The sequence below is a fragment of the Perca fluviatilis genome, chromosome 8 (genome assembly GCF_010015445.1).
Source record: "Perca fluviatilis chromosome 8, GENO_Pfluv_1.0, whole genome shotgun sequence".
Lineage (NCBI taxonomy): Eukaryota > Metazoa > Chordata > Actinopteri > Perciformes > Percidae > Perca > Perca fluviatilis.
In genome coordinates this window covers 13923260-13937735 of record NC_053119.1, presented here as the reverse complement: position 1 = coordinate 13937735, position 14476 = coordinate 13923260, and the positions used below count along the sequence as shown (strand labels likewise).

Below are 14476 nucleotides of genomic sequence, written 5' to 3'. Positions count from 1 at the left end.
AAGACACATAGATGGTAGCTATTTGGGTGCTGTGTTGGACTCTGCCCTGAACTGAGCTGGGTGTATAATGACAATGGCAGGGCAGGAATTTCGCCGTTAAACTCTGTTTGCGTATTATTACTTGTGCCCACTCCACCACTCATTAAATATGGCAAAAAAAAAGTCCATACCACTATCATTGTGGTAAACTCTTAATCATCATTATTATTAAACGTCAGAAGGATGTATTTATTATTATTTATAAGAATATTTTTTTGAAACTGAATTTACAAAGTGCTTCACAATTCAGGATCAAATTAAATCATCATTAACAGGGAGATGATGCTCAAATGTCAAAATTAATAAAAAATAATTTAAAATTAAGTTTATAACTTCGCTCTTGACTGACATTTCACAGAACGCTGTGTAGCCTACAAAGAATTGTGAAATTGACAAAGTGACTTTAACATCCTGACGTGCCAACGCCACAATCTGTGACTGAGTAAACTTCTTTTTGAAGAGTTTGTACGAATATATATTTTATTTGATGGCCTTGCTGCTCTGGCATTTGTGCCCTTAAAGTGGCCTTGCACCTAAAATGGTATAATTCCAGGCCTGGACCATGGTGTTAAGGACACAGAAAACCAGTGTAAGCTTGCAAAATCCATGTAAACATAGATGGTGAAGACATGGGAGTATTTGTAAATGGAGCAGGTGTTGTGAATAATGCATGGTTACTCTTGCTGCTAATAGCTTATACAACCACTAAGGGTCTAAAACATCTAAAAACCTATATAGATAATCACCTACGGCTGTTAGCTTAGCTAATTGCTAATCACCCACACATTATGCATTTGCATGCACAATGTACACACACACACACACACACACACACACACACACGCACACATGCACAAACGCATGCACACACACACACACACACACACACACACACACACACACACACACACACACACACACACACACACACACACACACACACACACATACCTTCCAGCGTAAAGTGTAACAATGATCACCATTTCCAAAGTAATTTTAAAAGAAAGTGAGGAGATAACTGTACATTTTGTATGAATTGTTCAGACAGATCTGCGAGTGCATGTGCAAACGTATGTGTATTTGCACTTCTTTACTTTGGTGACAAAACAGGTTTATTTACTAAAAATTAAAGGAGAAATATGTTGAATGAGGTAGCTTTGAAAAAAAGTAGCATGTAGTTGGACACAAGTGTTAAAAAATGTAAAATAGTAACTGCAGAAATGTTACGAGGAAAAGCCTAATGCAAAATGTTTCATAACTTTCCTTTTAAGGTCCCATGGCATGAAAATTTCACTTTATGAGGTTTTTTAACATTAATATGCGTTCCCCCAGCCTGCCTATGGTCCCCCAGTGGCTAGAAATGGCGATAGGTGTAAACCGAGCCCTGGGTATCCTGCTCTGCCCTTGAGAAAATGAAAGCTCAGATGGACCGATCTGGAATCTTACTCCTTATGAGGTCATAAGGAGCAAGGTTACCTCCCCTTTCTCTGCTTTGCCCACCCAGAGAATTTAGCCCACCCATGAGAGAGAGACATCATGGGCCCTATCTTGCACTCAGCGCAATTGCCTTTGTACACCGACGCATGTATCATTCCTATTTTGCACCCGACACACAGCGGACTTTTCCCTCCACAGACGCACGTCGGTAAATTAGGGAATGTATTTGCGCTGCCGGGGGCGGTTCAGCGAAAAGAGGAGGCGTGTTCAGGCACAAACGTTACGTGGTGCTATTTTGCAGTTTCAGAAAACAATTCCGCCACTGACCAGGAAAAACCTGGTCTAAAGTCAGTGGCGCTAGTCTAAAGTCAGTGGCGCGTTATTCAGATGCTATTTTAGGGGCGCTTGCTTGGCCATAATGTAGTGTGTGCACAACGTGCATACACTTCTCTCATCTACAGCAGTTCCCATTTTTGAAAACCATACATAATTACAAAGAAAAATATTACTGAAAATGCGCTTCAGGTGTTTGGATATGTCAGGAGGCATTTTACAGTACAGTCCTCAAAAAGTCGCAGCATTCTTTGTGGCTTGTTGTGTTTTACACAACATTTCCATGAATCATGGATGTGTTGATGACATAAATGAGGAAATATTAGAGGACTTGAGGAGACGTGATGTTGAACTACGGTGGGATTGGACACTCCGGCGGAATCTGGTGAATCTGGAGTAATGCGCGATGCGCTCCTGGTGGAGCGGGTGGACGGAGATGGAGTGGGGGGAGGAGGAAGGGGCACAACAGGAGCAGGTGGTGCCCGGACAGCTCCCGCTGGCGTGCGCCAGGCAAATCCGCCGTCATAATAGCAATCCGCCATGGAACAATACGCCTGCTCTTAAAGGGAATGTGAGATGACGCTCTGATTGGTTATTTTCACGTTACGCCCAAACCACACCTAGCTACTTCAGACCAACCCATTTAAGATTTGCGTCGGGCGCAAGACTCATTTATCCCGCCGGTATAATAGCAACAGCGCCAGAGATCCGCCCACAAAGCTACTTGCGTTTGGCGTTCCACACTTGCGTTTCAGATCGTTAAAATAGGGCCCCATGACTTTCAAACGAGCAAAGTGGCATACTAAGGAAAGCTCATTGTGGGACTGGCTCTAGTGGCTGTAATTCTGCACCAAGGCTGAGTTTGGGGAAAGAGACTTCAGATACAGTATAAGGGGACCACTAAGGTCTATATAAAAGCATCCAAAGAGCACCATGTCATGGGACCTTTAACTATGGATTGTTAGGATAGAAAACAAAAACTTGCTGGATTATTCCACCCCTCTGTACCATGCTATGGAGATATCATAGGATGAAGGATTGGTGGTAAATGCCATATTGCTATCTGGTACAGTAATAAGACATTTAGTGTTGTCAATGCTGGATGACATGGCACCGCGAGCAACCTAACCGCCAATATAACATGCAAATATGTATACAGATGCTTATCGGTTTTAACAGTTTAAGAAAGCATGTTGGGTTACTGACGACTGGCAACCGTTAGTCAGTACCATGTCAGTAGCTGTGGCATAACATATTATGCCTGTGCATATTAGTTTTTACTCTGGTTATTTTGATACGTTTGAAAATGTAACATCAAATGTAGTTAATCTAAATATGGCCTTTTTACGTGGTAAAACAAAGATATAAGGGCAGACGGGCAGGTGTTAGTTTTGTGCAGAGCACAACAAAACACTGACACAACATCGACAGAATGATAAACATCCAAAACACAAGATGCCCTCTCAGTGGTTTCTGTGACATGAGAAATAGTTTCAAAGTACTAATGTTTAAAAATACAAAAAATGCACAAAGTTACATAAAGCATCATAGCCCCACCGAGTGGAAAAGTCACGCCACTGACCCACCTGTGTGGAAACAATTCCACCATCTCTCTGCAGTGTTATCTGCCGTGCCATGTTGTAAATTCAGATGGATTTTGATTGGCTGTCAGTATTTTTTAATCGTTCATCAAATTGCTCTGAAGGTGATCCCATCGATATCGTTCGCCACTGTCGTCAATATAGTTGGGGTTTGGACTCCACCATCTACTTGATTTAGAACGGTTTTAAAAACTATATATTGATAGTTTCGTTATAGTTGTCGTTCTTTGTGTGGACAGCCCTTAAGGGTTACACATAAAGCCCATCTGGCACACATTCTCTGCATTTACATGCATGTTACAAGATATAAAGCTTGTTACCCGTAGCATACACAGGCATGTACACACACATGCACGTGCAGTGGCCAATTACAGTGTTAGCCATCTGTCTTGCTCTTCTCTTCAATGCTTCCTATAGGAATTCATTAGGAAAACCTTCCCAGTGGTTCTCACCCTGGTTTGCTAGATGCGATTACATTAGCTACACAGGAATACAAAGTGAGGTAAGTCAAGTACTTTACAGTAATGACGCCGGTCAGCCATGTGTAAAGAGTGTGACAGATGGTGCCTCTCACAGCCATGTTTATACAGTTAAGGATTCTTCTCTCATTGGAATTGAAGCAGATTTGGCATCCTCCACTGAATGTAGTGCTTGTTTTTACATTGGATTGTGACTAACATCTAAAGCAAAGAAAATGCATGATTTAAGGCTGAAACACCTTAAATAAGGGCTAAATTCTTCAGCATTATTGTGCCCAACAACAACAAAACACAAGTCCTGTAGCATGAAATGCAGTGACACTTTCTATATACAGCTTATTATAGAGTTGCCCCAAGATTTCATTGGTCTTACTGATTTGAACAGTTCTGTGGGTGTCTTGCGCCACCTCTCTTTAATTTCACCCATCAGTGCTGTCCCCACTTGCCATTACCTACTGTGTCCTTTCTCAATCATTCATCCAACCACCTCCCATGGATCTGTGGATTGGTCTGCCAGGTAAAAGACCCCTGCAATGCCTTTATTCACTGCTGCTGAGTGATCACATATGCCAAGCTAAAAGCCTAGTAAGTAAATGTTAATGGCCAGTCAGACCCCAGCAATGGGACTTTTAGACCATTGATCAAGCTTATACTGTTGCTGATTATGTTATCTTGCCATTCATCTACTCTGGCACACCTTCATCTATCTGTCCCTCTGACACTCTATCTTTCCCTCTCCACATGGATATATTGATCTATGCCACTGGACTACCAGATTCCCGGTCAATTCTACCAGCCCACTTCCTACCGTAATGGTACATAATCATCCGAGCCAGGCCTGTTTGGAGCCTGCTGGAACCCTGCTAAGAGACACCATTTCTGGGATCAATCAGCTCGACGTGGTTTTCGACCTCAACTGGCAAGATAACAGCTATCCTGAGCGGTGGAAGCACACAAGAGCTAGGACCATGTCCAATACCAGACTGTACACTCACAAGAAGTTGTACAAGTTTTACAACCAAGTAAGTAACTGTAAAACTATTCATCCATATTCTCTCTCTCTCTCTCTCTCTCTCTCTCTCTCTCTCTCTCTCTCTATTTATCTCTCTCTCTCCTGAGATTATGGTGTTCCAGTCCAGTTGAAGCAGATCATTCCTCATGACTGGAATTCGTCCAGCAGTACACAGTTCCAATTACAACACACAAACACACACACATGCATTTTTCACTTGTTTGTATGCAAAAGAGAGAGAGGGAGAGGAGTAAAGTGCTCATTTAATGTTCATGAACTGAGCAGTACTCTCTATTTTCCAATGAAGGAGCAGAAAAAACACTTCCAGAACGCCCAGTTACATGTTTCTCTTTGAGCAGCCTCTAACCAAGCAGAACAGCTCAACACATGAGCACACTGTACTGTACTTTACAACACTTATCATTTTCCCGGGAGCATGCTGGTTTTCACTGCCCTCATCCCCCCATGTCCTCATGTACCTCTCCTGATATAGAACACATTCATTCATATTTTAAAATATAAGCTGCTACTACCATTTAAGTTTTTCGGTACTGTATATCATATAGGGTGCGATATAAATACCACCACCCCAACCATCATCTCAGGCAGTGAAAGGGTCCTCACTTGGGGACTGCAAAGGTTGGCAGGTATGCACAAAGCTGATGCTGATTTTTGTGGAAGTCATAGAAAACGTTGGAAATGTTCTATAGTTGTTTTATTGTCAGCAAAACCTATGTCAATACCAAAATAACCATGGATTTATCCTGTAAACAAGTATTGCCTGTGTAGCCAAAGCCTGATATGTCATATTCCTCTGTGTCATAGAAATTTATTGTTGTCTAAAAACTATTAAAAACACATCATTGTTGCACTGGGTAACATGCATTACCACAATCATGGGCACCAAAAATAACACCATTCTGCTGCCGTAAATACTGACTAGAGCACCAAATGTGTGTTAATATGCAGCAGAAAATAGTCCACAACAAATGCATTGTTTATTCCTGTATGAGTAAGATTTGCTAAAAACCTTTCATGGGATTTATTGGCAAAAGGAAAAATTGTAAAACCTCAGCCTTATCCTTTAAGATATGTTTTGCGAATAGCAAATTATTGGAAATACAGACGAAGGTAAGATCTTTTGTGTGTACTTATTAATGAGATCTTGAGGTTGTCACTGTAGTACAAAGATTCAAACCTGATCATTGGGGACAGCTCAGTAATAAAACTGTACTGAACCAGTAGTCCCAGTCTGGCACTGATAGGCTCTAAGGTATCATTCACATTTTAAATACAGAGCATTCATCCAAATGGCAGCAGACAGAGTGCATTAATGTGCGATGGAAACCCACATGACAGAAATATACCTGATCTTTGGCCATTTTAGTGCCACACTCCCACTTGGACCACTTCTCTTTAATCTCTCCTTTCAGTCCATTATGATAACAGGCAACAAATACAGTGGAGATAATGACCAGGTAAAGGATACCTATGTTTTAGACTGCCACTCAAGTTCACACTTGTGTGCATGTACATGCACACACACACACACACACACACACACACACACACACACACACACACACACACACACACACACACACACACACACACACACACACACACACACACACACACACACACACACACACAAGAGGCGAACCATTGTGTGAATGCTACTCTGCAAATCAGAAGGCCCTATACCATAACAACAAGACTCTGCATTGCATAAGTGTCCTCGAGCAAGGCCGGAAGCCCCACCAGGTTCAATGCTGCAGCACAGTGATTGCTCCTGTCCTTGGAGGATAAGCAAATGCTTAGATGCTTACATATGTTAGGCACATCGTTTCATAATACTCACACAAAAATGCTACCATTCACATTATACAGACACACAAACCCCACCAACCCACTCACCAAATAAAACACCAAATTGATATGTTGATTATTGATGATTCTTCAGAACAACTTCAATGACAATATTTGTGAACATTCACACAAGGTCTAAGTGTGGTTAAGTGATCGTTTTTGGAAACTAAGACTACTTGGTTGAGGTAAGGGAAAGATTGAGGTCATGGTTCATTATTTAAGAAATCCAACAGACTGTTAGATGGGACATTAGCCACGGCCACTGGTGTCTAAGGTAAACATGTCATTTTACCCTGCAATGTGAATATGACACTTCCTCATGCATTGGCACTCAACATTGGCAGTGGATCTAAATTGTGTATTGCACGACTGTCCAATATGAATGTAATTCCACAAAAGACTCCACTCTCCAAGGACACAAGCACAACATACCTGGTTGTAGAGAGCGCACACATGCAGGGCGGTGTTTCCAGATGCATTCTGGGCTCATGTCAGCTCCGTAAAACAGCAGGTGTTCCAGGTGCTGCACGTGGCCATAGCGGCAGGCCTGAAAGGACAGATTCCCACATTTAATCTTTATACAAATCAAATCCTTATTCACTTACATAGTCAAAAGGGAGCAATCGCACAGAGTCTCTGTGAAAAGGTGTACATGAGCAGGCCAAGGTACATGTATGTTACAGTTATATTTGTTGTACTGAGGAGGAACCTGAAATGAGGTGTGTAAAAGTGTGACAAAAGTGGATTTTATCCAGGGATATAATGGGTATGTGCAACTTAGCCAAATGAGCCAACAGCACATTGTGTTTTTGTGAGCAGATCATTCACAATGAAGAAAGGGTGAGTTGAAAGTTTGGCCGCAGCCCCCCTCTGGCTCTGCCTGTTTGGCCGAAACCAGCCAGTTTTTTAATCTGACGTACCTCTTTAATTATTTATTTAATTTGCAACAAAATATAGTTGCAGCAGTGATTACAGTGGAAAAGCTCAAATATTTTCAAATATAAACGACAGCCCAAAGGTTTCTAGAGATCACACAAAACTAAGACATGTACACCTTATACATGTTTAAAGGTCCCATGACATGGTGCTCTTTGGATGCTTTTATATAGACCTTAGTGGTCCCCTAATACTGTATCTGAAGTCTCTTTCCCGAAATTCAGCTTTGGTGCAGAACTACAGCCACTAGAGCCAGTCCCACAATGAGCTTTCCTTAGGATGTGCCATTTCTGTCTGAAGCTATTGAGGAGGAGAGTGGGAGTGGCAAGGTGGAGGGTGGGGGTGTGGCCTTGACCAACTGCCACTTTTCTCGTTTGAAAGCCATGATGTCTCTCTCTCATCGGTTGGCCAAATTCTCTGGGCGGGCAAAGCAGAGAAAGGGGAGGTAACCTTGCTTGTTATGACCTCATAACAAGCATGAAAACACATGATTGCTTAATTGTAGACACACCAATCAGGTTTAAGCACTATATAAAATGCAGCAGGTAAGTTCACCTGCCTTCAACCAAAATGGAAGGAGTCAGAAGAAGAAGACTGAGAGTGAGAGGGGGAATCCACAGAGGAGGAGAAGGAGGTAGAGGAAGAGGCCCAGCCAGAGGTAGAGGCCGAGGTGGAGGTAGAGGAAGAGGGAGAGGGAGAGGAAGACCTGAAGCCGGAGAATATGCTCAAAGAAGAAGAGGACCAAATTTATCAAATGAAAGTTGCGCAACACTAGTGGACCATGTTGTGAACCACGGATTGACGCTGAGGGAGGCTGGACTAAGAGTCAGACAAATCTTAGTAGATATACAGCGGCATCTGTCATAAGGACATTTCAACAAGGAAACAGCTAAAAGAAAATCTGTCTACAGTTACAGTAATCAGCTGCTCATTGTATGCACCATATCAGCACTTTTGATACCCCTCCCTGTGACATTTGAGGATTGAGGGTCGAGAACGACTAGGAGGAAGGGGGCCATATTCTTGTTTGTTGTTGTTTTTTTTGTGATTGTAATCTGTACTGGATACCGTATTTTATGTTTGTCTGTTGTTTGCTGAGCTAACAGTGTTATGCACACTACTGTAGTAGCATGAAAACTTGTGATTCTCCATGTTGACATGTTGACTGATTTGGGTATATGGAGAGAAATAAATTATATTTTCCTCAGTCTGCAGCATTGGTCTTGTGTAGAGTTTGGTGAACTTATTGTAAATTTGCACTTTCTCTGTGTAGTTAATTTACAGTACTCTAATCACTGAGACGTAGAATTGCTAAAAGTGTTTTAGGTTAGCATGTTTTTTATAAATTAGTGTATAGTTTTTGCAAGTGTTTCATTTTGCAAAGGGTCTGAGGTGTTCTGCTAATTGGGTGTGTGGTTGTGCTAATTGTGTGTAGTGTTTTGAAAAGACGGTCCCTGTTTTCCAAATTGTGCTTAAGCAATTGAAAAAAACTGTAAAGCAGAATGTTGCCATTCATCCTCTGTACCTATTCATATTCAGTGTGAGCAACAGAAGTAATGAGTCCAAGAGCTTTCTGTTTGGTTTCATTCACAGCACAAGAACCTTCAAACCTCCAGTGTCTTTCTGTCACTACTCAGATATACTAAGCTGAAAAGCCCTGACACAAACAAAAACAGTAGGCACTAGCCTCCATTATGTTTACAGAGCAGGACATGCCTTGAGGCAGCATGCTTATAAAATGCACACCATATGCCGTGTAGGTTAAGAACCCATTTCTACGCTTAACACAGATGGACACCACTACTTGGACTGCCAGCAGGCACTGGCTTACATACAGCTGCAGCAACAGTAGAATGAGTAACTGTGGGTATCAATGAACTCTGAAGTCCCAGTAACTCCTCATTTCTGGAGGCCTCAACTTCACAAAGTATAGAAACATATACAGCATGTATAGGTCATGACATGTTAGTAATCGTCAGTGTTTGTGCTGGTGCACTGCACATCTCTGAGTGAATGAGCATTTAAAATGTGTGTGTGTGCACAGTACAGTACATGTACTTTATAGTTGTTGGTTGTCATGCACTGAACAATGCCATGTATCAGTAGTGGTTTTCCAAATATAACATTTACTTGAGCACCCAAATACATTTGCAGAAAAACAATTTTTTTTTTTTTTTATATTTTAATTTATTATGTCTGCTTTGAAATGCAATTGAAAGTGCAAATTGATTGAAACGTCTGTCAAAGTGGTGAATAGCAATCCTTTAGACTGGAAAGCAAATTACTTCCTTCCTAAGCTGGAGCTTCTAACCAGCACATGACCCCCACCCCACCCATGGGATTTAACCACCACAAAAGAAATTGTCAAACTGAAGGGTACACAAAAATCAATTCAATGAAATTCTCAAAACCAGACAAGACTCCTTACCCTGTACCTACATATGTATTCTGCACACACCCCATCACTGTTCTATCTGTGTGTGTGTGTGTGTGTGTGTGTGTGTGTGTGTGTGTGTGTGTGTGTGTGTGTGTGTGTGTGTGTGTGTGTGTGTGTGTGTGTGTGTGTGTGTGCGTGTGTGTATCACCTGGTGTATCTCCTGCCAGCCATTCTCATCCACACAGCCGACCTGTGCATGATCATGCAGAAGCAGCTCACAGCAGTAGGGATCTCCTCCTACCATCGAGCTGTGGTAGAGAGGAGTCAAACCCCTACTGTCTTTATAGTCAGGGGATGCACCCAGATCCAACAGCGTCTAGTGGGAAAAGAGGAAGGTTGGGGGGGGGGAATAACGCTTAAATTACCTCATACAATCCCCAGTCACTGTTGGATATATCATCACATCTATATATATATATATATATATATATATATATATATATATATATATATATATATATATATATATATATATATATATATATATATATATATATACATATATACATACATATATTCTGGTACTGTAGGATGTGTACAATATTTGTAAATAAACTATTATAGATTTTATTTGGAGAAATTAGCTGGAGTATGACCTTTCAAAGACTTACTATACTAACAGCAGCCACATCTTATGTATGTTACATGTTGAATATTTGGATAATGACAATGACTGAGCGGAAATAATCAATTCCATTTTCAACAGTCCTGGCTCAACATGAAATCAATTATATGACTGATGATGTAAATCCTTTCATTCAGGTTACAAGCCTCCTCAAACCATACACATACAAGGCCATTCAATAAATATGCCAGCCCATTTAAAGAGGGCATGTTAATCCTCACATATTTAGTAATTGCTCAAGCACCCTCTGTTCTCAATTGCTCAAGCACCCTCTGCCAGAGATTGCCTGCCTGCAAACTCTCCTTTCCCAGAGGAAAGTTTGCAAGCAGGCAATTGGTGTAGCAAAAGAAATAGAAGAGATGAGTCAGCTTTCTGCTATGATTGTGTGTGTTACACTCACTATAAGCGCTGTATGGTTCTTGCTGCGCACGGCCTTGTGTAGGGCAGTAATGCCATCTTTTGTTCTGAAGTCCAGATGTGCCCCTCCACTTTTCAGCACCTTGATGAGCTCTCCACATCCCTCCAGCTGTGCTGCCAGCGTTAGAGGACATTCTGTGAAATCCAAGGATGAGCAAGCAAATTATATAAAAAAAAATCAACGTATTTCCAGTGACATTATCGTGCATTCTTAGAAAATGAACATCCAACAATTGAAGCTGTCAATATTTGATGACAAAATTGCCCACTACAGTTGCTTTTACATGTTCAGTGATTCTGCATTTGGATAACTGCCTTGGCTGTCGTGATTGTCACCCTCCTGTCTGCCTAAGTGTCTGCTTCCTGTTGGTGTTAAACCAACCAATTCTCATGTTTTCCCTGCTTCACAGCTCCTCACAGGTCACCCAACAGGGAAATCTCCTTTATGGCTGAACAAACATTGGCATAAACCGGAGGAGATTAGCCTGCATGCAGAAGGCTCATTACATACAATCCATAGATGGTCTTTTTGTGGTGAAGACAGAAGGAGGGATAGATAGATAGATAGATAGATAGATAGATAGATAGATAGATAGATAGATAGATAGATGGATAGAGAGAGAGAGAGAGAGAGAGAGAGAGAGAGAGAGAGAGAGAGAGAGAGAGAGCGCACAACAGCGGAAATCAAGGTTAAAAAAAGACAAAGAATTAAGTAGGGAAGTAGGGAAGGGATGGGATATTTCTTAGCCCAGACATCCTCACCTCCTGTTTCTGGATCATGGAAGTTGGGGTCCAGGCCTTTTTCCAGGAACCTTGAGACCTTTTCAATGTTCCTCTGCTGCAAATACTCCATAAACTTCTTCAGGTTTGCCTAATGGAGGGAGACAAGGGAGCAGGGAAGTAGAGGAAGAGACAGCTGTGATTGGGTGATGTCAGACTCATGTGGCTGGGGATGTTTAATAATGCAGTTTAGAGATAAAAGCTAAAGCCGCAGCTTTCTCCTTCTGTGTTTGAAGGTTTTATTTCTGTTCTATCATGGCAAGCAAATGGACCATGTGCAGCAGATATACTGTAAAAGCTAAAATAGGATGGACCAAAAAAGACAAGGAAAAGTCTGTAAAGTAACGCTAAAATGAATACCTTTCCTTTGGATATTAGTGCCAGGAAAATGAGATTCTGAGGCTAACGTCACATTTTGAGTTTAAATGTAATGGTTATAATATTACGCAGTGCTGAGAGCAACACTTTTACTGGGTCTAACATTGATGTTTAAAACAATTTTCATAAAACAAGCAAAAACACATGCACAAACCCACGTGCAAATCCTACCCACCCAAATCCTAATACACACTTACTGTACCACATACACACAAATACACTTCATTTCCTCTGTGACTTATGATTAAAAATATTCATCACCTCTGCTGATGGGTGTGAGCCTCTAGAGTATGGAGTGAAAAATGAAGCTATGAGCAAGGTAGCAGCACTAACATTTAATAATAGATTACTATAGCCTGAAGATTCAGGGCAACAATCTATCTTGGACTATCTGAGACATAATATTAAAGCGCATTAAGTCGTTTATATAGAAAATCTAATAACTATGCACTGTACTTACAGAAGACATGAAGTAAAAAGAGGAAGTATTGAAACAAATCTAATATACAGTAGTTACTGAACATATGAAATACCAATAAAAACATCGATGATAGCCTAATATGTATCTTGAGGATGTAATTACACAATATCTGCGTTATACCAAATGAGCTTCACAGAAAACTTTCATTACTATCGCATTCTGTTTCTCAGCCTTAGTCAAAACGTTACATCCACATGTGAAAAAGCCTCCAGACACACACACACACACACACACACACACACACACACACACACACACACACACACACACACACACACACACACACACAACCACACACACACACACACACACACACACACACACACGTGTACTATTTCATTTTAAAACTTAATAACTAAAGACATTTAATATAACACATGTAATCACATACAAACATGTAAACTTACATGCAAGAATGTGAACAGAACACAACAGCCATTTTCGACACTCACCATCTGCGGAATAATATACTGTATATCCTTCGGTCTTAAAAGTCACCAATACACCTTCCGAATTTTACATTACACACTCACTTTCTCTTCACACCAAGTCATCTGCAGCCTGCTTGCCTCTACAAGCTTGTTCATACACACCACGCTGACATGCTGCAAGGAGCTGCCGACCGCGACTCTCACATCTCCAAGTCAAACTGAGTGAGAGAAATTCACTTTTCCTTTTTTTTAGATGTTCTGTGAGGCAGTTGTTATGGTGATAGGATACAAAGACAGCTCTGGCAGCCAATGTACACATGAGTGGGAAGAGCATTGAGGTTGTGTGTGTGTGTGTGTGTGTGTGTGTGTGTGTGTGTGTGTGTGTGTGTGTGTGTGGTGTGTGTGTGTGTGTGTGTGTGTGTGTGTGTGTGTGTGTGTGTGTGTGTGTGTGTTTGTTTTTGTGTGCTGCACAATGCCTCGGATACTGCCTCGGTGATGATTTGCCAGTGATCAGCTGGATATGATGTGTGGTTTATTGCCTGTTGAACACAGGGCTGATAAAAAGCCTTTGTAATGATTTATCTGCTTTAGTGAGGGTCTTAATAAACTCTTAATATTTTCTCCCTCTCGCTATCTTTCTCTATCTCTAACACTCACAAACACACACACACACACACACACACACACACACACACATAAATGCACACACATGCAAAGACACAAACAGAATTATTTCCTAGTCACTGTGACATATAATAATCTAAATATTTAACAAATGACAGGTTGTCATACATCAAAGCTCTGTGCAGAACTGGTGGAGTGACTTAACACAATCCGCTCGTTGTTATTATGCAAGACCAATTACTTGCCATGAAAATTACAAAGAAAATATTTTGATTAATATCTACTATTAAACCTAGATTTAAAGAGAATGTTACGCAAATTTCAAAACAAACAGTTCAACATAAAATGGACAATTTATTATACATTCCAAACCCACCCATGTCAATCTTAATAAATAGGTAAGACAGTTTTACAGTTTATATTTCAAGCTCAAAAACATTCCCAACATTTCCCAGATTTTATTCTTTGGCAATATTTAAAAAAAAAAAATCATCCAAACTATAATCTCTGCATGTCTTTTATGTCACCTCTTTTAGATACTGCAATTCTCTTTCTTCCTGACTTCCATCAAAAACTCTCAAAAATTGATCCTAGCTT

General features: G+C 40.9%; 1 protein-coding gene across 1 annotated transcript in view; it reads right to left on the bottom strand.

The window, feature by feature from the left end:
* shank3a (SH3 and multiple ankyrin repeat domains 3a) overlaps positions 1–14476 on the bottom strand; it is a 196371-nt gene that overhangs the window by 80398 nt on the left and 101497 nt on the right. Inside the window, 5 exon segments of the mRNA XM_039807776.1 lie at positions 7203–7254; positions 7256–7317; positions 10292–10459; positions 11169–11320; positions 11948–12056. Of these exon segments, the coding sequence (XP_039663710.1) occupies positions 7203–7254; positions 7256–7317; positions 10292–10459; positions 11169–11320; positions 11948–12056 (543 nt within the window).